This window comes from Coregonus lavaretus (genome assembly GCF_964263955.1).
Source record: "Coregonus lavaretus genome assembly, chromosome: 18".
NCBI classification, from domain to species: Eukaryota; Metazoa; Chordata; class Actinopteri; order Salmoniformes; family Salmonidae; genus Coregonus; species Coregonus lavaretus.
The window spans coordinates 33,892,936-33,918,299 of record NC_140005.1 but is presented as its reverse complement, the minus strand read 5'-3'; the positions used below and the strand labels follow the sequence as shown (position 1 = coordinate 33,918,299).

Genomic DNA, 25,364 nt, shown 5'->3' with positions numbered 1-25,364 from the left:
ACTGTTCAATCAAATTTCAACCCAAAATATATATTTTTTAGCATTTTCATCCATTTCTGAATCTCCTGCACACTGTTATAATTTCTCCTCTCTTGCTGTAGCTCATCTTGAAACGTTCTAAAATGTTATGTCACCAGTGCTTGTTTTGTTCACATTTTTATTAGTCATCTGGTGATCACCTTTGGAGCTCCGGCCAAGCAAGGCATTTGATTGGTTTGACGTGTTGCGAGGCGTAACTGATTTATACCGGGTTCCGACCCCTCGTTAGCTGATTTCTGCCATGGAACTTCCCCAGGCTTCCCGTTTTAGGGAAGAGGCTACCCTAACCCTAACTCTAGCTTCATTTCCACATCCCGGCTCAACCCTAAACCTAGCCTCAACCCTATCCCTAACCCTAGCTTCATATCAACTCCCGGCTCAACCCTAACTCTAATGTGGACATGTAGCTAGGGTTAGGGTTAGGGTTAGGGTTAGGGTTAGGGTTAGGGTTAGGTTTAGTTTGTCTGTCTGTCTGTCTGTCTGTCTGTCTGTCTGTCTGTCTGTCTGTCTGTCTGTCTGTCTGTCTGTCTGTCTGTCTGTCTGTCTGTCTGTCTGTCTGTCTGTCTCTCTCTCTCTCTCTCTCTCTCTCTCTCTCTCTCTCTCTCTCTCACTCTCTCTCTGTCTGTGAGTGGATATGTCTGTCTGTCTGAGTCTTTCACCAATTTACCCATTGCATTTCTATCACCAACTTTTTTGCCTTGAATGCAATGTATTGACGTATGCGCTAATACCCTTGATGCATATTTATGCGTCAATATCCTGTCTGTGGAGGTGGGAAAGTGGCGAGAGAGGTGGAGGTGGGAGAGAGAGGAGGGAGAGAGAGAGGAGGGAAAGAGAGAAGGGAGAGGGAGAGAAATAGATTAGAGGGAGGGGGAAAGAAAGAGGGAGTAGAGGGGGAGGGGGAAGAGAGATAGAAGAGAGGGAGGGAGGGAGAGCGAGAGAGGAGGGTCATGTTTGTGATTGCTTTCTCTGTGCGTCCATATTGTGATCCTAATCATCCCCCATTGAATGCAATGTATTCACTTAGGCATTAACCATGTGACACTCATCTTTTCCTATTGACATAAGCATCAACACTGTGACACTCATCTTTTCCCATTGACTGCAATGTATTGAGAAAAATTTCAACCTTGTGACACTCATCTTTTCGAATTGACTGCAATGTATTGAGAAAACACTTTAGCTACTGTGACATTTTATTTTTTACAAAATCGTGCCAGGATGACGTTTTAAGGCTGATAATGGGCTGGTATTTTTAATGTATTTATTGGCAGTTCTTACTTTCACCACAAGGGGCAGTGTACTGATTTCTAGGGTCGTTTTGGCAACCGTGCTGATTGTTCGAGTTTTATCATTGAAATAACGTTATGTAAGGTAAAGTAAAAATCCAAACCGGTCCATGCATCTACAGTGGCTTGCGAAAGTATTCACCCCCCTTGGTATTTTTCCTATTTTATTGCCTTACAACTTGGAATTAAAATAGATTTTTGGGGGGGTTGTATCATTTGATTTACACAACATGCCTTTCACTTTGAAGATGCAAAATATGTTTTGGTGTGTGAAATAAACAACAAATATGACAAAAAAACAGAAAACTTGAGCGTGCATAACTATTCACCCCCGCAAAGTCAATACTTTGTAGAGCCACCTTTTGCAGAAATTACAGCTGCAAGTCTTTTGGGGTATGTCTCTATAAGCTTGGCACATCTAGCCACTGGGATTTTTGCCCATTCTTCAAGGCAAAACTGCTCCAGCTCCTTCAAGTTGGATGTGTTCCACTGGTGTACAGCAATCTTTAAGTCATACCACAGATTCTCAATTGGATTGAGGTCTGGGCTTTGTCTAGGCCATTCCAAGACATTTAAATGTTTCCCCTTAAACCACTCGAGTGTTGCTTTAGCAGTATGCTTAGGGTCATTGTCCTGCTGGAAGGTGAACCTCCGTCCCAGTCTCAAATCTCTAGAAGACTGAAACAGGTTTCCCTCAGACTCCCGAGTGGCGCAGTGGTCTAAGGCACTGCATTGCAGTGCTAGCTGTGCCACTAGAGATCCTGGTTTGAATCCAGGCTCTGTCGTAGCCAGCCGTGACCGGGAGACCCATGGGGCGGCGCGCAATTGGCCCAGCGTCGTCCAGGGTAGGGGAGGGAATGGCCGGCAGGGATGTAGCTCAGTTGATAGAGCATGGCGTTTGCAATGTCAGGGTTGTGGGTTTGATTCCCACAGGGGGTAGGAAAAAATAAATAAAAATAAAATAATGTAAGTCGCTCTGGATAAGAGCGTCTGCTAAATGACTAAAATGTAAGAATTTCCCTATATTTAGCACCATCCATCATTCCTTCAATTCTGACCAGTTTTCCAGTCCCTGCTGATGAAAAACATCCCCACAGCATGATGCTGCCACCACCATGCTTCACTGTGGGGATGGTGTTCTCGGGGTGATGAGAGGTGTTGGGTTTGCGCCAGACATAGCGTTTTCCTTGATGGCCAAAAACCTCAATTTTAGCCTCATCTGACCAGAGTACCTTCTTCCATATGTTTGGGGAGTCTCCCACATTCCTTTTGGCGAACACCAAACGTGTTTGGTTATTTATTTCTTAAGCAATGGCTTTTTTCTGGCTGCTCTTCCGTAAAGCCCAGCTCTGTGGAGTGTACGGCTTAAAGTGGTCCTATGGACAAATACTCCAATCTCTGCTGTGGAGCTTTGCAGCTCCTTCAGGGTTATCTTTGGTCTCTTTGTTGCCTCTCTGATTAATGCCCTCCTTGCCTGGTCTGTGAGTTTTGGTGGGCGGCCCTCTCTTGGCAGGTTTGTTGTGGTGCCATATTCTTTCCATTTGGATTTAATGGTGCTCCGTGGGATGTTCAAAGTTTCTGATATTTTTTTAGAATCCAACCCTGATCTGAACTTCTCCACAACTTTGTCCCTGACCCTTTTGGAGAGCTCCTTGGTCTTCATGGTGCCGCTTGCTTGGTGGTGCCCCTTGCTGAGTGGTGTTGCAGACTCTGGGGCCTTTCAGAACAGGTATATAGATACTGAGATCATGTGACAGATCATGTGACACTTAGATTGCACACAGGTGGACTTTATTTAACTAATTATGAAATCCAAATAAAAATCAATTTAAATTACAGGTTGTAATGCAACAAAATAGGAAAAACGCCAAGGGGGATGAATACTTTTGCAAGGCACTGTATACCGGTATAGTAAAACACAGTTTACTGCCCAGCCCTGGCATTGTGCTTGTTGACCTAAAGCACACCACAGTTTGACCTCAGACTTTAGATAGATTAGGGAATGTGCTGCTCTATCCAATATGTTTCTATCGGCAACATTCTGAATGTTTCACCTCACTAAATACACCACAGGTTTGTTTTGTGTCTTTGCTTTGGACTGTTTTCTAGTATCCTGGGTCTATATTTGAATTAAGCACAAGTAATTTTCTAACTGCATTAAAAGAGAGTAATACGCCCTATTGTGTGTCTGTTAATGTGGGCTCTTTTGCAATGGACTGTGTTGCCTGTTTGGTTAAACACCTACCTTACATTTACCAGAGAAGGACAATTTCCAAGTCTGTTTGTTGGCTATAGGCTTCTGCCTCTTGGTAAACACTGTATATAACATATAAGCTGTATAATAAGACATCATAAGGGCTCATAACAGTCTGCATCATTATGGGGCTCCATAATCAGCAGCATAGCACCAATGCAATTCCATTTGAAGAGGCATATTACTTTGCTGTAACTTGCATTGTTACTGAATGGAGACTGTGATGAACAGCTTTGTAAATATCTCTATATTATCAATGGGCAGTTGGGTATCAGTACTGTATCATCATTTGTGAAAGGTTGAACCCTGGGCTCTGTAAATTGAAGTTTGTTCCTCTAAATGTTATTAGGTTAATCTGCACTAGTCTGCTGTGTGAGATGTCTCCAGAAGGGAGACATATTTCTTCTTGTGTTGCCTGAAAACAAAGCAGAGAAGGACGTCTTTAATTTGACTATTAAGATGTTGTTTTAAATTGTCTAAAAGGAAATGATTGTACATTTCTTTCCACTTAATCAACAAGCAATAGAGCAACACATCTGTTTTGAATAGAACTATAGTCAACCAGACAAGAAAACCTATCAAATGTTAACCAATGCCAGCTACTCTTTTTTTCTCTCCCACACAGTTACCTGAGTGTTGCTTCTATGGAATGTATGATAAGATCCTGCTGTTCCGCCACGACCCAGGCTCAGAGAACGTCCTCCAGCTGGTGAAATGTGCTACAGATATCACAGAGGGAGACCTGGTGGAGGTGGTGCTATCAGGTTAGACCAGTGCTCACTACACACTACATGCTACACACTACACGCTACCTGGTTGAGGTGGTGCTATAGTACACACCAGGTAAGACTATAGTACACACTAGAACAGGGCTTTGTTCGTTAGGCATCAAACGGAAGAAAATAAACTGAAACAGGGAGGAACTACCCAAACTTGACCAATAAGAAACATTCATTGTGATTTTCTGTTGCAAAATGTTTCAGAACATTTTGTTACGGCTGCCATGATGAAAATGACCCAGGCCCTCCTTAGAAGGTCACACATGGCACAACCTTATGTCTTCCTCTGGATTGAGATGTTTCTATCCATGCCATACACATTTGAATATGTAGCATGCACCTGTTTGAGGGTGAGTTCTGTTCACCTGTGTTCTGTTTGCATATAGGCTAATCTCTGTTTGCATATTTTGTATACATTCATATGACCTTTTTCCACACAGTGTATTAATGCAATTGAACATAGGCCTATTGCATTCACTGGTTCTCTTCAGCTGTATTTTCTGTTAGTTATGTAGCCGCTAGAATAGACCATTTGATATAGGGAAGAGAGGTGAACTCTCCTATGAACCCTTGAGTTTGAATAATAGCAGAAAATGGAAGGTTCCTTTGGTTTTGTTCTAAATACAGAACATGTTCAAGCTTCATACAGATTATGAACAGAGTACAAAGCATCTCCATAATAGCAGCTTGAAAAGGAGGAGAGAGATACAATGTTATCCAGCGTAATGGAATAATCAGATGACACAATGATAATAGTGAGGACATAATGTTAATATGAAATTTATCTAAATGGCATAAGCGTGTATTTATTCTATGTGCTTAGCTAATAGCTACTGTATGGTTAATTGACTCAGTCATCACAACAGACAAGAACATGAATAACTGGCTGCATGACAAATACAGAGCTAGAGGGCATGTTGCTGTCTAGCTGATAAGCCACCTACAAAATATCATTCATTCAGATAATATCTTGTTTAAAACCACCAGGGTTAGCTGCCAATCAGAAACACCAATACACAAGTCAAGGTCTGGAAATGTGGAACTATACCAATATGCAAATTAACCAATTACTGTAAGTTATATCTCAGATGCCCATCTCTTGTGAAGTAATAAAGCATTTATGAAAATAACAAAATAGTAAGTCGTCACACAAATCTTTAATCATGTCTGTGTATTGAACCAGTGATGTCCCTCTGCTTTGTTTAGGCAGTTTTCTGCTCCCCTCCACCCCCTCCAGTTGTTTGGCTGCCACACCCGACAACAAATCAGGGGTGTGCTTATCCTAGCCCAGGAGTAGGAAGTGATCGAAGTATTGCCTTTGACACTGCTAAAGTGTTTTTACGAACGCTTGGCAGGCTTTCTCTTCCCCCTCTCAGTGCGCTACAGTATGATGGTAATTTAATTGTGGCTGTGGTACATAGACAGGGGGAGACATTGGGTATACTGACACCTCCGCTACCCCCTGGCTACACCCCTCGCTGGGAAGGAGAGGGCTCAGGTTATTTCGTGATTTAGACGCCCAGATGCACACATTCTAATGACACACTCGACAGCTGAGAGAGCGGTGAGCATAGAATAAAAGTAACTCAGGAAGAACCTTACAACTGTCAGAAAGAAGCAGTGAAGACTAGACAGTCTGTGATTATTAATTGTGATCATTCCCACCGTGCAGCTGCTCTGAACAAAATGTGTCCTCTGTTGACTGTGGTGTGTAAATTGCTGTCTAGTTCTGTTACTGTTTCAGCATCAGAGGCAGCGCAAAGTGAATCCTAACTGCGTGGATTCTAATGTGTGGCTATTGTGTTACGTTAAGAGGTCACACGTTATAAAGGTTCACTGCACAGATGCTGCTAACACTCTCTGTGACTGTCTGTCTGCAATGTTTTTTTGTACTACTCTCGTTGTTCAGTTGATCTCAGCTTATGCTCGCACTCACATTTGAGGTAGAAGTTCGAAACAAGTTATAACCTTTTTCTGGTTTTAACTCTTGATAAGCTCAGAAAGTATGAGTGGAGAGAGTGTCACGCTAACATAGAGCAGCTGCTATAGGAGGTTCACCACAGGAGCCAAAGGCCAGTACACTTGTGCTCCACTGAACTCATCAATAAAATCATCAATTCCCTTCATAGATGATCACTTCGGTTAAATATTCTACCTACAAGGAGAAAGAAAAATGGTAATGGTTGGTAAATGAACATTACGGTGTGTTACACTCTATCCCAGAGAGTTGTTTTCACCAGCCAGTCTTCCTGTCAAAGATCTCACGATTTGTGTTTCTTCGTTTGATATTTTTCGACTTCTTGAGCAACTTAATGAGGGTGAAGATGGATAGGATGCCAAAGACACTTTTGCTGTTACCAGCATGAAGGTGTGAACAACATACATTTGTTACGCTGGAGCAGGATGGATGCTACTGGATGCAAACGGGTGTGCACACCAATCTGTAAACATAAAATGGGAGAGAGGAAGAAGTGAACATTAATTCTGTCCAATGGAAATGCTTTCCCCCCGGTTTGTACACTGAAATGTAACACTCTAACACCATTTGCCATTGCGAAACAGTAAAATTATAAATACTGTAATGTACTGGAATGCAGATATACTGTGTATCATGTGAGCTGTCTTCACCACCGCAGTGTATCTGTATATTCATCAGTGTTTGTTTTCTTTTAGTGTTTATAGTTATGTAGAGAAAAGCTGAACTAAGCAAGCAGAAAAGACACTAGAACTACTAGTTAGACATAGGAACACATTTGCAAATAAACATAGGTTTTTATTTAGATTAAGTGTACCTAGGTACCACATTGTCACGTCTCCTCCAGTTGCTCCCGTCCGGCGCACTGATTCACCGGTCTACTGAGCCACCGGTCTGAGTGCACCACCTCGGCAACACCGGAATGGAAACCCAACGCACCTTAATCACCTCCAGCGCACCTGCACCTCATCATCTCATCACCACCCCTAGATTGCCCAGCTGAATGCCGCCATGCAAGAAGTGCTCCAAACGCTGCATAAACTGACCATCGCTCCGGTTCCACCTCCGGGAGCGGCGAGTGCACCCAGTCCACCTCCTCCCGTGCTATCACCAACGTCTGAGGGACCCCTCGCCCTGCCGGAGCACTATGATGGGAAAACGACGAAATGTAGAGGCTTCCTGCTACAGGTTTCACTGTATCTGGCGCGTCAGCATGGGGCATCTCCATCGGACCAAGCCAGGATAGCGCTGGTGATTTCGCTACTGAAGGGAAAGGTGCTGGATTGGGCCACGGCAGTCTGGGAAGGAGGTGAGGCCGCGGTGCTTCCCTACTCCACCTTCCTCGCTCGGTTCAGGGCGGTGTTCGATCATCCCACGGAGGGAAAGGACGGGGGTGAGCGTCTCCTCCGGCTACAACAGGGAGAGGTGGCCACGTTCGAGTACACCCTGAGCTTTCGCACGATGGCGTCGTCTTCCGACTGGAATGAGCGTGCTCTGCGCACAGCCTTCAGGAGGAGAGGCTTACGGGAGGACATCACGACGGAACTCGCATGTCGGGACGATGAGATGGACCTTGATACCCTCATCGCCATGTCCATTTGTCTTGACGATATGTTGAGAGACCGATGGCGTTCCCAACACCTCCCGGAGCCTCAACGCTCACCCCATCGGAGCTGTGGAAGCCGCCCTGCCTCAGAGTCCTCACCCATGGAGGCGGGCAGCACCCCCTACACCACCACGGACCACAGATCTCCTGGCGGCTCCCTATCTAGGCGGTATGACTCCCGTCGCCGCTCCATGATTGTTCCGTCATCACCTGTCACCAAACCATTGTTTTTAGTTCCCCTAACGGTGAATTTAATTTCTTCTCTTCGCTTTCCATGGCAATGATAGATTCCAGATCAGCGGGGAACCTAATAGATAGGGAGCTGGTCTCTGAATGGGGGTTGCCCACCATGCCACTGCCTTCTCCGCTACACGTCACCTCGCTGGACAACAAACCACTTGGATCAGGCACCATTATGCACGTCACTCTCCCCATCACCTTTCCCACACTACCGGAGCACCACGAGGAGCTGTCCTTCCACATCGTCACGTCACCCCTTCACTGGATCGTCTTGGGATTGCCCTGGCTCAGACTACACAACCCCCCATCAATTGGATCACCAAGAGGATCACAGCCTGGTCCCCCTCATGCTGGAGGACCTGCCTGCCGGTGGTTTGTTGTTCCACGTCAGTGGAGAGTCCAGAGTCCGCCCTCCAGCCCAACATTCCACGTGAGTATGCAGATCTCTTCGATGTCTTCTCTGCCTCCAAGGCTAAGTGTCTCCCTCCTCACAGGCCCCGGGACTGTGCCATTGACCTGCTGGAGGGACAACACCCCCAGAAGAGTCGCATTTACTCCCTCTCCATAGCGGAGACTGAGGCCATGGAGAAGTATGTGGCGGAGACCCTGAAACAGGGGTTCATCAGACGCTCTACCTCTCCTGCCTCCGCCAGCTTCTTCTTCGTGGCCAAAAAACACGGAGGACACAGGCTGTGCATTGACTACCGGGGGCTGAACGCAGTCACCACCAAGTACCGATACCCCCTCCCTCTGGTTCCGTCGGCCATTGAGCAGCTGGGAGGGGCCCGGTACTTTACCAAGTTGGACCTGAGGAGTGCCTACAACCTGATCCGAATCCGGGAAGGAGACGAGTGGAAGACTGCATTCAGCACTACCTCAGGCCTCTATGAATACTGCGTCATGCCCTCGCCAACGCACCTTCCATGTTCCAGTCCTTCGTCAATGACATGTTCCGAGACATGCTGAGTAGACAGGTGGTGGTGTACATCGACGATATCCTGATCTACTCTGCTACGTTCGAGGAGCACGTCAGGGACGTCAGAGCGGTCCTACTCCACCTCCGGGAACACAGCCTGTTGGTGAAGGGGGAGAAATGCGAATTCCACCAACAGGCCATCTCCTTCCTGGGATACAGGATCAGTCCTTCATGGAAAGAGCGAAGACGGACGCCGTCAGGTCATGGCCAGTCCCCACCACCATCAAGGGCCTACAGAGCTTCCTGGGCTTCGCACATTTCTACCGGCATTTCATCAGGTCCTTCAGCTCCATAGCCGCCCCGCTCACCTCTCCTTAAGGGGGGGCCTCAGAAGCTGGCCTGGAACCCTGAGGCTGACGCTGCCTTCAAGAGGCTGAAGGAGAGGTTCACCACAGCGCCCCTCCTAAAACACCCAGATCCAGCTCGTCCTTTCATCCTGGAGGTGGACGCATCTGAGGAGGGCGTGGGTGGGGTCCTCTCCCAGCGGCAAGGTAAGCCAGAGAAAATGTATCCCTGTGCCTTTTTCTCGAAAAAGCTTACCCCCGCAGAGAGGAACTATGGAGTTGGAGACAGGGAGCTGTTGGCGGTGGTCCTCACTCTGGAGGAATGGAGACACTGGCTGGAGGGTGCTGTCCATCCATTCCAGATTCTCACTGAACACCGGAATTTGGAGCACATACGGGCAGCGAAACGGATGAACTCTCGTCAAGCTCAGGAGGACCCAGCGCCTGCCAACGCCCCTCCGTGTATGTACCCACTCCGGTGTGACGCGCACCCTACATTCTCTCTCACAAAATTACTGGTGGCCCACCTTGGCTACTGATGTCTCCCGCTATATCAACTCCTGTTCCGTATGTGCCCAAACAAAGACATCTCGGAACGCCCCGGCAGGCAAACTAGTTCCTCTCCCAGTGCCTCAGTAACCTTGGTCACACCTGTCCATAGACTTTGTCACCGACCTCCCACGTTCTGACGGCTTCACCACAGTCCTGGTGGTCGTAGATTGGTTCTTCAAATCATGTCGTTTTTTGTCACTAACTGGTCTTCCTTCTGCGCTCCAGGTTGCTGAGGTCCTTTTCCAACAGGTCTTCCGATATTATGGATTTCCGGAGGACATCGTCTCAGACCGTGACCCCCAATTCACCTCCCGAGTGTCGAAGGCTGTCCTGGAGAAGATCGGGGCCACAGCCAGCCTCACTTCCGGGTATAGGCCTCAGCCGAATGGGCAGGTGGAACGCATGAACCAGGAGCTGGGGAGGTTTCTTCGTTTTCCACTGTCAGGACCGGCAGGGTGAGTGGGCGAGGTTTCTTCCCTGGGCAGAATATGCCCAGAACTCCCTCGTTCACTCCTCCACAGGGCTCATTCCCTTCCAGTGCATCTTGGGCTCCCAGCCGGCCCTGGCCCTTTGGACACCCAGTCAGAATGATGCGCCCGCTGTCGACGAGTGGTTCCGCAGGGCCGGACAGGTCTGGGACGCCGCCCATGTCCATCTCCAGAGGGCCATTCGTCGGCAGAAGGACCAAGCCGACCGCCACCACAGTGAGGCCCCCGTATTCCAGCCTGGTGATCGTGTCTGGCTGTCCACTAAAAACCTCCCTCTCCGACTGCCCTGCAAGAAACTGAGCCCCCGGTTTTGTGGGGCCGTTTAAGGTCCTCCGGCGGATAAATGAGGTATCGTACCGGATGCTCCTTCCCCCTCACTAACGTGTCTCACCCACTTTTCATGTGTCTCTCCTCAGGCCGGTGGTTCCTGGTCCTCTGGCGGATGCCGTCTCCTCCCGTTGCTCCCCTCCGGCGCTCTGATTCACCGGTCTACTGAGCCACCGGTCTGAGCGCACCACCTCGGCAACACCAGAATGGAAACCCAACGCATCTTAATCACCTCCAGCGCACCTGCACCTCATCATCTCATCACCACCCCTATATAGCCCTGGACTGTTCAGTGTTGTGTTGTGTGTGTGATTGTTAGGGTCTTGTCGTGTACTCGCTCTTTGGTGTTCTCTTGCTCAGTGTTAAGTAAACCTTTACATTGTTGATTCCTGCGTCTGCGTCCTGCCTCTTCGTATACTCAGTACTCGTCACACACATTCACATACACACTCATTTTCTGAAATATGTAATGACAGTTTACAGGTTGTTAAACTTCCAACCATAGCTTTGCCTTTAGAAAAAAGCCAAAACAATAATTGAACTAATTTACCAAACAGAATTGCTAATCAGAATGTATTCTACTTGAGCATGTTGAGACAAGCATGTTGGTGGGGGATGTGTGAGTTAGATGAGGCAGTCTCATGCTGAGCTGTCCACTCTATCCCATTGGCCCAATGCAGCCTAACAGCATCAGCCAATTAGAAAATCATAACTCCATCTGCAGCAAAAAGCCTTTACCTCAAAATATATCATACTGTACCAGCGAACGCCCATTAATTTTTTTATCCTACATCCGTTGAAAACATGGTACCACTACATCGCTATTTAAGGAATACAACTCAGTTCTTACATTTTAGTAATTTAGCAGACACTCTCATCCAGAGCGACTTACAGGAGCAATTAGGGTTAAGTGCCTTGCTCAAGGGCACGTCGACAGACTTTTCACCTAGTCGGCTCGGGGATTAGAACCAGCAACCTTTCGGTTACTGGCACAACGCTCTTAACCACTAAGCTACCTGCCACCCGCCGAGTGCTGTTTAAATCTGGGAGTGTGAAGAAATGTTGAAATGGAACCATTGACTATTGTTGTTGTATGTTGACCTGTTCTAGCCTCTGCCACAGTGGAGGACTTCCAGATCCGTCCCCATGCCTTGTTTGTCCACTCCTACCGGGCCCCTGCCTTCTGTGACCACTGTGGAGAGATGCTGTGGGGCCTGGTGAGACAGGGCCTCAAGTGTGAAGGTAGGTACTGTACAGTAGGAGCCCTGGACTACGTCTCAAATGGCACAAGTCGGGCACTTTGTAGTGTAATAGGGTACAATTAGGGACACAGCCCTGGGCCCATTTGAACATATTTCTTTAAGTTCCAGCCACTCCAACACCGTTACGTAACTCTAAGAGAGAATTAGGGTACATGGGATACAGGCCACCCAGGTGTACTCTAGTCTGAAGAGGTCTCTTCAGGGTTCGGGATGAGCAGCAATGCCCCTGCTAGAAGAGTGTTGGGATGAAGAGAACAATTTGTTTTCTCTCAGGCTGAAGTGGTAGTTGGAAAGGAGTTGGAAAGGTAGTGCATAGAGTGGATGGAGGCAGACACAATAGCCTAGCATGTATAAAAGTGTAGTAGTACTTACTGTGGTGTCTGACTGGAATGGTGGCGAGCTCATGAAGGAAACTTTCCCAAAGACGAAGTTTCAACAATCCATGAATGACTTGGTCGATTAGATGATTCCTACTTAGTTCATAAAGACGGTCTCTCACCAGTTTGATGCAAGTACAAAAATGGCCACGTTACACGTGAACTCACCTTTGCTCTGAAACCGTCTCTTTTTCTCCTCCGAAGGTTGTGGTCTGAACTATCACAAGCGCTGTGCCTTTAAAATCCCAAATAACTGCAGTGGTATATGCAAGCGGAGGTTGTCCAGTGTCTCTCTGACCGGCTTGACCACCCTGACCACCACACGGTCCAATGAACCTTCACCTTTCACCTCTGACGAAGCCTTACTGGTGAGTTTACCCCTGGTTACTGTGGGTCATCAGGAAGAGCCACTCACACATGCCCAAGCTCACACGGGCATGGACGCATGCACGGATGCAGATACACGCACCACAGATTACTACATGCCCTACGCATTCCCAACCTCCCAATGACAAATTGTTGGATTACAATGAGAATCATGTTCCTGCTATAAAAGACCTGATGTGATTCTGCAAGACCTGTTGCTGGTTGTGTTCGTGATTCATTCTGTAGGAGCAGCTCTTTACTCAAGCAGCAGTCAGTCATGTTTGTGAATATCTGTCAGGTTTAACTCTGATCTCTCTCCTCCCTGTGTGTGTCCCTGTCCTCGCTGCATGCTCAGTCTTCAATCAGTCCCGGCATGGAGGTAGGTACCCTAAAACACTCCTCTAATATACCCTGCCGTCACCTATTGCAGTGTCAATACGCCTATTATCACCAGAAACACCTCACTCTTTCTCTGTTTTTCCCTAAAGTGTCATATGCCCAAGTAAGACAAGTAAGACAAAGAACGGAGATTGTATAATATAATAGTAGTTTATGTAGTTGTTGCTTGTCATGTGCTACCTACCATGTGCCTTGACCTACTACCTTCTACAGCAGAAGGCACAGTCAGACGTCTTTCCTGGCAGAGAGAGAAGGTCCTCTTCCTACACCGGCCGGCCCATAGAGTTAGACAAAATCCTCCTGTCCAAAGTCAAGGTGCCTCATACCTTCGTCGTCCACTCCTACACACGCCCCACCGTCTGCCAGCACTGCAAGAAGCTACTCAAGGGCCTGTTCCGTCAAGGCCTGCAATGCAAAGGTACAGTAGGGTCTGGAGAGAGAGACTTGAGATAATGAGAGGTTGACTGGTGGTGGAGGAGGTGGTGATACTGTAAGACGGTGTGACTCACCTGTGGGCTTTTGCCAGCTCAATATTTTCATGTGGTATTATTTTAGGATATGTCAAGACTTTGTTGTCACAGAGTTGGCAAAGCTAACAGATGGTAGTTGTTTCTCCCTCAAGCTTTATTTGTGACATCTTTAATAACTATTATGGTCTGATTTAGATAGCCCTGTAACTGTATAATTACATGGTAATCACAAATGCAGCAACAGTGTTGTTACTACCATAGAGATCCCATAATTCACAGATATTATGTACTGTAATTCTATGGTTACTACAGTGTAAACAGTATGAAAAAATTTATGCACTCACTAACTGTAAGTCGCTCTGGATAAGAGCGTCTGCTAAATAACTAAAATGTAACAAAAATGTAAAATGTAAACAAGCAGTCATGTTGCTTTCATTTATTTTGCGGCCAAAACCATTTGTCCCTGAAATGATGGCTGGGAAATGTATTTTTTTTAGCAGCTGTTGTTAGTGTATGTGTAGAACTGTACTGTATATATACAGGATGTGATAGTATCATATGAGAGACAGTTCAATAGGTACTCTAGCAGACAGATAACGTGTTTGTAGTCACAGTGCTATTATACAGGTTTCATGTGGATGTGCCATCTATCTCTCTCTCTTTCCTTTCTCTATCTCTCTCTCACACACATTCTCTCACACTCTCTGTTTCTCTCTCACGGTTACAGATTGCAAATTCAACTGTCATAAACGATGTGCGCCCAAAGTGCCAAACAACTGCCTTGGAGAAGTGTCTAAAAATGGAGGCAAGTCTCACTTTAGATAGTCATTATTTTGCTTTAAGTATGGCAGATCTTTCCAACTAAGTGGTAGTCCATCTCATACCGTTTTTACAGAAATGTCACAGGATTGAGATGTTTTTCTTTCAATTCTGCAGCATTTACTTCAGTTATCAGAGACTGTAGAAAGTCAATCAAATAGTATACCAGCTGAATTCTTGGAAGTACCAGAATGTTCCTTGTAAATATCGACCAAATTATGACTGTCAAATAACATCACTGTTTTATTTTAAAATCTCTATTCTTTGTATTTTTCCTCTTTTGGATCCTACTTTCTTCTTCTTTTAAAAACAGGTATTCTCTGGCATACTTAATTTTTGACTTTTTCTAATACCTTGTGTGTGTTTCCACATGTTCCTCCTCCTCCTCCAGAACTACTGAGCCCAGGGGCGGAGTCTGATGTGCTGATGGGGGAGGGTTGTGACGACCACGACAGTGACAGGAACAGTGGTCTCATGGATGACATGGAGGAGGCCATGGTGGCTGACTCTGGCCTGCTGGAGGCTGGCCATGGGGAAATGGGAGACCTCCACGACCCAGAGGACGACTCCAACAGGGCTATAAGGTGATTGACTGGGCCTGGGACTAGGATTAGGCCAGGGGGACACCCCAATGGCTACGACAGTAGTCATAGTTCCTCTTACAATATCTACTCTAGCATACTGCTTAGAATGAAGCAATGTATTGGGAATTAGTATGCTGGTATGGGCATTGGAAAGTACCTTACTCTCAGGAGTGGTAGGATAATCATCTATTGAATGTTTTCCAACTTCTCTCTCTTCTCTGCGTTCATTCAATGAGTGAACAAAAAAGAAGACCCTATCCCTAGCTTCTTGTCCACACCCCGGCTCAAACCTAACACTAGCCATAACCTTAACCCTAACCCTAACCCTAACTTCATGTCCACACCCCGGCTCAAACCTAACACTAGCCATAACCTTAACCCTAACCCTAACCCTAACTTCATGTCTACACCCCGATTCAACTCCCCATGTGCCCATGCACCCTGTCCCCCTTTTGGGTAACAGACCTCAGTCCCCTTACCTAACCCTAACCCTAGCTTTATGTCCACATCCCGGTTCAACCCTAGACTCAACCACAACTCTAACCCGAGCTTCATGTCCACATCCTGGTTCAACCCTAGCCTCAACCACAACTCTAACCCAGCTTCATGTCCACATCCTGGTTCAACCCTAGACTCAACCACAACTCTAACTCGAGCTTCATGTCCACATCCCGGTTCAACCCTAGCCTCAACCACAACTCTAACCCAGCTTCATGTCCACATCCTGGTCCAACCATAGCCTCAACCACAACTCTAACCCAGCTTCATGTCCACATCCTGGTTCAACCCTAGCCTCAACCACAACTCTAACCCGAGCTTCATGTCCACATCCTGGTTCAACCCTTAGCCTCAACCACAACTCTAACCCGAGCTTCATGTCCACATCCTGGTTCAACCCTTAGCCTCAACCACAACCCTGACCCTTGATTCATTCAAGAAAGCTACAGCAAAGTTGATATTGTGAGATTTCAAAACGTTTAAAACCATGACTAGAGAGAGACTGTCAACGAATACAGCAAAGAGCTGCTGTTTTTATGATTGAGTTCATGTTTAAGTTCTTACTCAGCACTGTCAACACTTTGTATTCAACACTTTTATAAGCCATAAAATGCGTGTTCTTCCTATTTACAGTCAGCGCTACAACAAGCGGTAAGGAAAGAGTAGGAAAGTGTAGCGATAGGCTTGCGTTGTTGTTATTATTGGCAGCTTGGGTCTTTTTTTATATTGAATAATATTTCACTTTCTCTTTTCGTAGGAGTAACGACATGAATTTGTGCATGAGGCAGAAATAATGCATAGCGACTCGTTTCACTATCAGCTGGAAGACGGTGTCCCTTTTTGGTCAGTGTCAGTAGAGGAAAGGGAGAGCGGAGGGATGTTGAGAGGTGGACCCTCAGTCTGCTGCTCTCTCCCTCCACTGAGACTGACCATCAGATGCAGGCACCATCAGCCCAGTAAAATACAAATAAAAAGCAAATTATTTAAATGTACGCTTACTCAGCTGTGCCTCACAACTAATACAACATTTATTACCGGTGTGATCATATAGCCTATCTAAAATTTTGAAAGATATATTTTTTAAATGTCCCGAACAACAATGCATTGGCAGGGCAATTCAAGCAAAGCCAATATACCCTGGTATTTTATTGGGCCTATAGCTTACTGCACAAACCTCATTGCTACAGTACTGTTTTTAAGTGGCTAATGTTGCATAGGCTTACATTTTTAAGTCATGAAAAAACAAAATCTGAGCGGTAGCTCTCGTCTTGCATTTTGACTCAAAGTGATCTTGACTCAGAAAAGGTTGGTGACCACTTTTCTAGAGTTTTCCCTGTTAACACTATCAACGTTTCCCTTTACCGTGGCAATTGTGATCGAATCAACGCAATATTAGCCACTTTCAATGCAACATACCGAAACAAAACAAACTATGCAAGAGATTTTGTTGTAGGCAGAACGCATCGGAGTAGGATTCTATTGCATTGACATGCATGACTCAGTCCGTACTCTACGCAGACTGGTTCGACATAACCTGTCAGAGCTGCAGTAGGCCAATATGCAAATAAACCATTGCTATGAATGGATCTGTGCCATTTACTTTGAACTGGACTGTGTTTACAGCATGATCGGTCATGAGTAGATGCGCTTGTTTGGAGATCAAAGCAAGAGCTGCATGTAACGACATGTGCACATTTTGTTCATATCCTTTGCTAGTTAGTGAGTTATTAGCCCAGTTATAGATCATTTGTAGTCAGCAATAGGGGAGTGATTGCTTCCTATAAGAGCACAAAATGTGTACATTTCTAGACATCTTTGAAAAGTGAGTCAGGTAAAGAGCTTTTTTTTGTCTTAAAGGGGCAGTGTTGTATTTTGAGACAAGCTTGAATAAGCTAAGTAGCCAATAGTCAGAGGGTAGCATTATTTGTCTGATTCTCTGTAATAATGGGAATAATAATGCATTTTATTTTGTAAAGTAGTTTCTTGCATCAAACAACACAACAACATTTTCAGTCACCTCCTTGTCTGAAGAACAAGTGGATGAACAGGTTAATGTCAAGCCCTGCATGTTTTTTTCAAAAGTCTCATGGAATGTAGGCCTACATTGAACACCACACATTGGCTGCTACTGTAGGCTGAATGATAGAACAGCTATTTCCATGTTAAAATGTTATGGGATGCATTTTTCTCCATAGTTTTTTTATGGTAGGCCACTCTGGTAGGCCTACATTATGATAAAATAGCCACAGTAGCTTACTTGACCACTGTTAAAACTGTAACTTAAAGCAGGTACAGCCTCAGTGTTCATGGTAAACGCGATTTTCACAATGTTCACCGCCAGAGTTTTATGTTTGACTCCCTTCGTTCCAAAGCCCGTCTACTAGCAACAATATCCCGCTGATGCGAGTGGTCCAGTCAGTCAAACACACCAAGAGGAAAAGCGGTAATGTCATGAAGGAAGGTTGGCTAGTGCACTTCACCAGTAAAGACACTCTGGTAAGTCTGATTGTCTTAATGTATTATTGTCACATCAACTAATCGATCTGCTGTAGAGTTGCAAAATTCCAGGATTTCTGGAAAACCAGAATTTGGGGGAAATTACCGGAATTTTGCAACACTAATCTGACACCATTTTATAGACTTGATCATATTTTCTGTGCTGTTTTTCTTTAATGTATGTTTTGTGTTTGTGTATTTTGTGAATGTCGATCGAATTTTCCCACTGTTGGAATAATAGACTTTACTTGTTACAGGGTTATTAAGACAATGTTATTACTGGGAGCCAACACTGTGGTATTTGTTACAGGGTTATTAAGACAGTGTTATTACTGGGAGCCAACACTTTGTTACTTGTTACAGGGTTATTAAGACAGTGTTATTACTGGGAGCCAACACTGTGTTACTTGTTACAGGGTTATTAAGACAGTGTTATTACTGGGAGCCAACACTGTGGTACTGTAGGCCTATAGAGTACTGTACAGTATGTGCCAAACAACACCCCATGTTTAATACATGCTCCATTAGTGTGTGTGATTGTTTGATAAATAATGACCAGTAAAGCGTAAAATTCAGTTGTAGTACGAGAATATGGACACGTCTCCAATCTGCTGTTCATGTTCCCAGGTGATTTAATTAATACAAAGTTTCGACCATTAGGTCTTCATCAAGCATCCATGTTTTTCATGAATTCACCTATAACTCTAGCACCTGCAAATAAAGTACCTGGAGATGCGTATGTTCTTCAGATTTTGTACACCTCTCCAATCTGCCATGGGCACTGACCTACAGCATAATAGATGCTTAGCATAGATGGGAACCCCCATTGGCCAGAGATGAAACGCACCATGAACATATGGAATATTGTCCCAGTCTGCGACAGCGGTAGTTAACAAGGCTCTCGATCTGTTTCCACTACAGAGGAAAAGACACTACTGGAGGCTGGACAGCAAATGCATCACGCTTTTCCAGAATGACACAGGAAGCAAATACTACAAGGTAAGAAATCAACTGTTATGAAATCGATCAATTGAAATTGTATGTTGAATAGATTATTATGGGTGAGGAGTGAATGAAATTCAAGAACGGAGGTTATTGCAAACAAATTTGCTGTAATTTAGGGTAAGAATAAGACAAGGTAAACATGCACCAGCGCATGCAGTTTTACACTGTACTCCCTACAGATAAGCAGGCTGCAATCACTTTGTCATATAAAATCTTATGGAGAATTGATCAAGGTATAATGTCATTTGTAGCAGCAAGAAATAGGCAGCCTGGTCCAACAAGACATTGATCAGATTAAAATACAAGTACTCTAACCACTACTGCTAAATTACTACATCAATCAATCAAATATATTTCAAAAAGCTATTTTTACAACAGCTGTTGTCACAAAGCGCTTTACAGTAACCCGACCTAGACCCCAAACAGCAAAGAGCAAGACTACCTCTGCTGTGTATCAGGAAATTCCGTTGTCAGAGGTGTTGTCTCTGGACCCAGCCAAGACCTTCAACCTGCTGTCTGAGGGCTCCAACGCCCACTGCTTTGAGATCGTTACGGCCAGTCTGGTCTACTACATAGGGGAGAACCTGGCGAGGCCGGAGGGCCCGGGGAGCATGTCGGCCCACAGCAGTATGCTGGTCAGTGGGGTCGGGCCGGACGTGGCCCGTATGTGGGAGATCGCCATCCAGCACGCCCTCATGCCCGCCATCTCAAAAGGACTGTCGTATGGGTCACGCCACAGTACGTATAAGCAGAATTAATTGGATAGATTAAAGCTAATAGAAATGAATGTAATTGAATTGAAGCAACCTTATCTTACTCAACACTAGGGTTGCAAAATTCTGGTAACTTTCCCAAAATTCCCAGGTTTTCCAGAAATCCTGGTTGGAAGATTCCCGGAATCAGGAAATCCTAAATCCTCCAACCAGGATTTCCGGAAAGACTGGAAATTTTGGGAAAGTTACAAGAATATTGCAACCCTACTCAGCACTAGGGAGGAACACTCTCAAGGTTATAGTATGGAATACTCTTAAAGATATGATTAACTTCTCTTACATCAACAGATGATGTTTCCATCAGCATTTCAGTGTCCAACTGCCAGATTCAAGAGAACGTGGTAAGTAGAATTTGGTCTTACATTATTTGAACGAGCCTTTGGGTATATTTTCATTTTCACTTCAGATTTAGTGAGTATAATATGGCAGTAATGGAAGGTATATTTATAGTCACATTGGCTCCACATCTAGTTCATGTCTGCTCTTCGTGCATAGTTAGATTTCTGAGTTGAGATCATCCCCTAAGTAGCTCAAATTGTGATTATTTTGATTACCCACTCAGCCAAGCAGTTGCCATAGCTACTGTCAATAATTAGTCACAGTACCACTGGTTATAATTGTATTTCTGGGCAAGTCTTCCAGACGTGTATGGGATTAGCGGGTATTAAATTGTCAGATGAGAAGAGATAAAAGTGATTGTAGACAAATATTTCTGACAGTATACACTTGAAGCTTTCATTTAAACCCATTTAATGGATTTTTACATCTACAGGATATCAGCTCAGTGTATCAGATATTCCCGGATGAAGTCCTTGGATCTGGGCAATTTGGGATAGTTTATGGAGGTGATGCATTTGTACCACCTTGTCACACCGATAACCTGTAAAAAAATGTTTTAAATTGATTGCATGAGGAACACATCCTTGATATAAATTCTCTCCTGATCTTATCCTAGCAAAATATTTGCATGACCAAGGAGGTGTTTATTGTATTGTGAAGTTATAAATATAGTGCACACCTGTATAAACATGTAACTTGCCTTTGATTTCTCCATAATATAATGTCGCCAAACTACAGGAAAGCACAGAAAAACTGGCTGGGATGTAGCAATTAAGATCATTGACAAGTTACGCTTCCCCACCAAGCAGGAGAGCCAGCTACGCAATGAGGTTGCCATCCTCCAGGTAAACACACCAGCACGTATGGCTTATTGTGCTCCTATGAAACACACTATTATAACCTTTTTCTCAAATGTTGCCAGACACAAGTTATGTTGAGCACATGAGAAAACAACAACAGATCTAAAGACAAAAATAGAGCGAGGCTCTTGATATTGTGTCAGTAGGTAGATAAGGTAAATAATGAGGTAATTATCATGACAACACAGTGGGTGTTTGAAGAACCTGTCAAGCTCTCGGCCTGCTGCCTTTAAAAGGTTCCTGTGTTTCTGTGTTTCCTTACTAGAACCTGCATCACCCTGGGGTAGTGAACCTGGAGTGCATGTTTGAGACGCCGGAGCACGTCTTCGTTGTCATGGAGAAGCTCCATGGAGACATGCTGGAGATGATCCTGTCCAGTGAGAAGGGGAGGCTGCCTGAACGCATCACCAAGTTCTTCGTCTCACAGGTAAGCCTGGCTGACAAGCATTGTTACTCGCAGACAATGGACAGTTGTGCAGTAGCAGTGGCACACACACATACTGTATACAAACACAGTCAGTGAAGTGTGGCAGGTAGCCTAGCAGTTAAGAGCGTTGGGCCAATAACTGAAAGGTCGCTGGTTCTAATCCCAGAGCCGACTAGGTGAAAAATCTATTGATGTGCCCTTGAGCAAGGCACTTAACCACAATTGCTCCTGTAAGTTGCTCTGGATAAATGACTATAATGTAAGTGGCTTACAGGAATGCTTAATGTATTTTTCTGATGATAATATCCGTGTTTAATCATGTGTTGTTGCACATTTAATTATGATATGGAACCTATTTATATATTTAAATTAATGTTTTGTGGTATATAAATGCAAATGACCAGATTATATATAGTTTTTAAATAATCCCTAATAAAAGTAATCATTCACTGTGTAGAAATAATTAATTTCACCTATTTTTTAGATTCTTCAGGCTCTTCATTATCTCCACTTCAAGAACATTGTCCACTGTGACCTCAAACCAGAGAACGTCTTACTGGCGTCCTCCGAAGCTTTTCCACAAGTAAGAAAACCTCCAGCTCAGCCTCCAAACAAGCCAAAACAGAAACATACATTTCACAGACATAAACAGACATCATCTATCCGTCTCCTCTAAAATAAAGTGGATGATTATGCATACTGCACGCTCAGTGCCTCTACAATGTTCTGTTCTCTTGATTTTAATGATACACTTCCAATGACGGTCCCCTTCTCTCCATAGCCCTCTACTGTACTGTAGCCTCCCTGCCAGGCGGAAAAGGACTATGAGTCACTGCCCTTTAGGCATTGCCAGGCATCGGATGGGTGTTAAAAAATAGATTGCATTTGTGTTATTTACAACAAATATTTTCTGAAAGGGAAGTAGTCAGTTCTTGTATATCTGTTGTTCATTTCCCAAAATATGCTCTGCCAACATCACTGGCATCATCACACTGCTAAGATCTGCCATCTTGTGCAGTCTTGCCGAAGTCACTGTTTTGGTAACCTTCTGGTAACATTCTGTAGCTACAGTAAATCGACTGTAGACCATATCATGCCCATGTCAAACAGACAGTGTGATAATTTGCCTTTAGCGTAAACCTTGCCAGCTGAACATTATTATGTCTGGAACAAACTGTTTAGGTGGATAAAATACTGGATGTTATGAATTAGCTTTCTCTAACAAGTCTAAGTTTGGTTAGACAACTACAGTACTGTTCCTCTAGTATGGAACCCTGGATTACCACCGTGCGCTCTCATGTTTGAGTGAATACTGTGGCATCGTAAGATTGACTAGTGTGAAGTTGTGTTGTAGTCGACCTTCAAACATGGCCATGTCTCAAACGGCACCATATTCCAAATAGAGTGGGGAATAGGGTGTCATTTGAGACGCACCTTATTTGTGTCTCAGGTGAAGCTGTGCGACTTTGGCTTTGCCCGCATTATTGGAGAGAAGTCTTTCCGTCGGTCAGTAGTGGGTACTCCGGCCTACCTGGCCCCTGAAGTCCTAAGGAATAAGGGCTACAACCGCTCCCTGGACATGTGGTCTGTGGGGGTCATCATCTACGTCAGCCTCAGTGGTACTTTCCCATTCAATGAGGACGAGGACATTCACGACCAGATCCAGAACGCTGCCTTCATGTACCCACCCAACCCCTGGAAGAAGGTGTCCCAGGAAGGTGGGTGTCTGTCGGGCAGCAATGAGTCATGCATTACTGTGATAACTGTATTACTGTAAACTAACATTTTATATAGTTGTGTTTGAAGGATACATCATTGCTCTGAAAAGCAGGGTCTCCCTGAGGCTCTGTTCATTGTCTGGTTTTTGTAATCATATTGTGAAAGTTTGCTACACTGTCAGAATGCCTTTATGATAATCTGACTTACATTTACCAAGTCAGTGACTCAGTATTATGTTTACCTGAGGGAGTATGCTGATTTTTTTTATCATTGAATCATGTTCGGGCCTGTCTGGCCTGCATATGAACCTCTCTTATCATGACTCGTACTCTCACCTGTAGTGCCTCATGGCTCACAAAAGCACTATGAAAGTCTACAACACAAATCCTTGCCCCAAGACTTATACTGCTATTGAATTGAGCTGATGGCATGCACCATTGTCCATGTGAAGAGAGAGAGAGAGAGAGAGAGAGAGAGAGAGAGAGAGAGAGAGAGAGAGAGAGAGAGAGAGAGAGAGAGAGAGAGAGAGAGAGAGAGAGAGAGAGAGAGAGAGAGAGAGAGAGAGAGAGAGAGAGAGAGAGAGAGAGAGAGAGAGAGAGAGAGAGAGAGAGAGAGAGAGAGAGAATTCTAGAATTCTTGTTGCAGCCTATTCATGTGCATAATGCCAAGCGATCCCTGGTACTATAGAGGAGGGCCTCAAGGTCAAGAATCCCAACTGGGGCTCAAAGAGCCATGACCCCTGAAATAATCTTAACATGATGTTGGTTTTGCTCATTAGCGCTTGCATGGCTCTGAAAGGGGCCTGTACCAAATCCTCCAGGTTTCCCACCATGACTTATCCTCTGACGGCCTGCTTTGTTGTTCCAGCAATTGACCTCATTAATAACTTGCTGCAAGTCAAGATGAGGAAGCGCTACAGCGTGGACAAGTCTCTCAGCCATCCCTGGCTACAGGTAAACCTTACTCTGAACTAAACTAGATATTTAACAGACATTATTACAGATATGGAAACAAGTCTCTCAGCCATCCGTGGCTACAGGTAAGCTACCCTTAATCTCTAAATGAGAGATTTAAAATACAATGTAGCAGATTAAAAAGGTACTGTATATATCACAAAGGAGTAAGTCTCTCAGACATCCTTGGCTACAGTAAGTCTCTCAGACATCCCTGGCTACAGTAAGTCTCTCAGACATCCCTGGCTACAGTAAGTCTCTCAGACATCCCTGGCTACAGTAAGTCTCTCAGACATCCCTGGCTACAGTAAGTCTCTCAGACATCCCTGGCTACAGTAAGTCTCTCAGACATCCCTGGCTACAGTAAGTCTCTCAGACATCCCTGGCTACAGTAAGAGAGATGAGAGAAATGAGTTTGTCCTCCAACAGCTGCAAAAAGTTGTATAAAAAACCCAATTGACACAATCACATGAAAACAATTGATGCTGTAGGCTAATGCTAACTGCTGTGCCCCTCTGCTAATGATGTCCCTCTCAGGACTACCAAATGTGGCTGGACCTGCGCGGCCTAGAGTGGAAGATGCACGAGCGCTACATCACGCACGAGAGCGATGACATCCGCTGGGAACGCCACGCCGAGCAGCACGGCCTGACGTACCCTGCCCACCTGGTCAACCCGCACGCCAACGTCAGCGAGGGGGTGGAGCCTGACCCTGAGTTGGAGGAGGCGGACACCATGACGGCCCTCAGCAACAGAATCAGCGTGATGTGAATACTGTAAACGCAGGGCTACTGCCCCCTTAAGAGTCAGCATGCTGTAGTATGCTCACTCCCTCCACAACACACCACACCACAGCAAAACGGACTGACTGACTGACTCCTCCACTCCCAGCCAGGAAGTAGGGGCTCGACATCCAAACCCTGCCTTTAAACTAACTGCCTAACGAACAAAGAATCTCATTTCTAATAGTCTGTAGATGAGTCACCCAGGTGTATTGCCTAACTGCTTAATGAAAGTGAATCTAATTACTAAAACTGTAATACTTTGGGTATGAGTGATCATCCAGGTGTACTGCATTTTAAGTCAACAGCAGCAACCAATCCCCCAAAAAAGCATTTTGCATCATCATGATGATGTGGCCGGTGACACTTTGCTTCTTGAAAGTCCAGAGAAACAGTGAATGAAGAATACCTGTAAGCATCTGTCCT

General features: G+C 45.0%; 1 protein-coding gene across 1 annotated transcript in view; it reads left to right on the top strand.

Annotated features, from left to right (window-relative positions):
* prkd1 (protein kinase D1) overlaps nucleotides 1-24,927 on the top strand; it is a gene marked incomplete at both ends in the record, with an annotated part of 63,765 nt that extends 38,838 nt beyond the window's left edge. Inside the window, 18 exons of the mRNA XM_084182281.1 lie at nucleotides 4,208-4,346; nucleotides 11,920-12,051; nucleotides 12,653-12,816; nucleotides 13,170-13,193; nucleotides 13,427-13,631; nucleotides 14,411-14,488; nucleotides 14,894-15,086; nucleotides 17,957-18,080; nucleotides 19,002-19,079; nucleotides 19,544-19,823; nucleotides 20,147-20,199; nucleotides 20,631-20,703; nucleotides 20,936-21,042; nucleotides 21,323-21,484; nucleotides 21,969-22,067; nucleotides 22,935-23,202; nucleotides 24,071-24,156; nucleotides 24,694-24,927. Of these exons, the coding sequence (XP_084038407.1) occupies nucleotides 4,208-4,346; nucleotides 11,920-12,051; nucleotides 12,653-12,816; nucleotides 13,170-13,193; nucleotides 13,427-13,631; nucleotides 14,411-14,488; nucleotides 14,894-15,086; nucleotides 17,957-18,080; nucleotides 19,002-19,079; nucleotides 19,544-19,823; nucleotides 20,147-20,199; nucleotides 20,631-20,703; nucleotides 20,936-21,042; nucleotides 21,323-21,484; nucleotides 21,969-22,067; nucleotides 22,935-23,202; nucleotides 24,071-24,156; nucleotides 24,694-24,927 (2,499 nt within the window). The remainder of the gene's footprint in view (nucleotides 1-4,207; nucleotides 4,347-11,919; nucleotides 12,052-12,652; nucleotides 12,817-13,169; nucleotides 13,194-13,426; nucleotides 13,632-14,410; nucleotides 14,489-14,893; nucleotides 15,087-17,956; nucleotides 18,081-19,001; nucleotides 19,080-19,543; nucleotides 19,824-20,146; nucleotides 20,200-20,630; nucleotides 20,704-20,935; nucleotides 21,043-21,322; nucleotides 21,485-21,968; nucleotides 22,068-22,934; nucleotides 23,203-24,070; nucleotides 24,157-24,693) is intronic.
* Nucleotides 24,928-25,364: the final 437 nt, after the last annotated feature.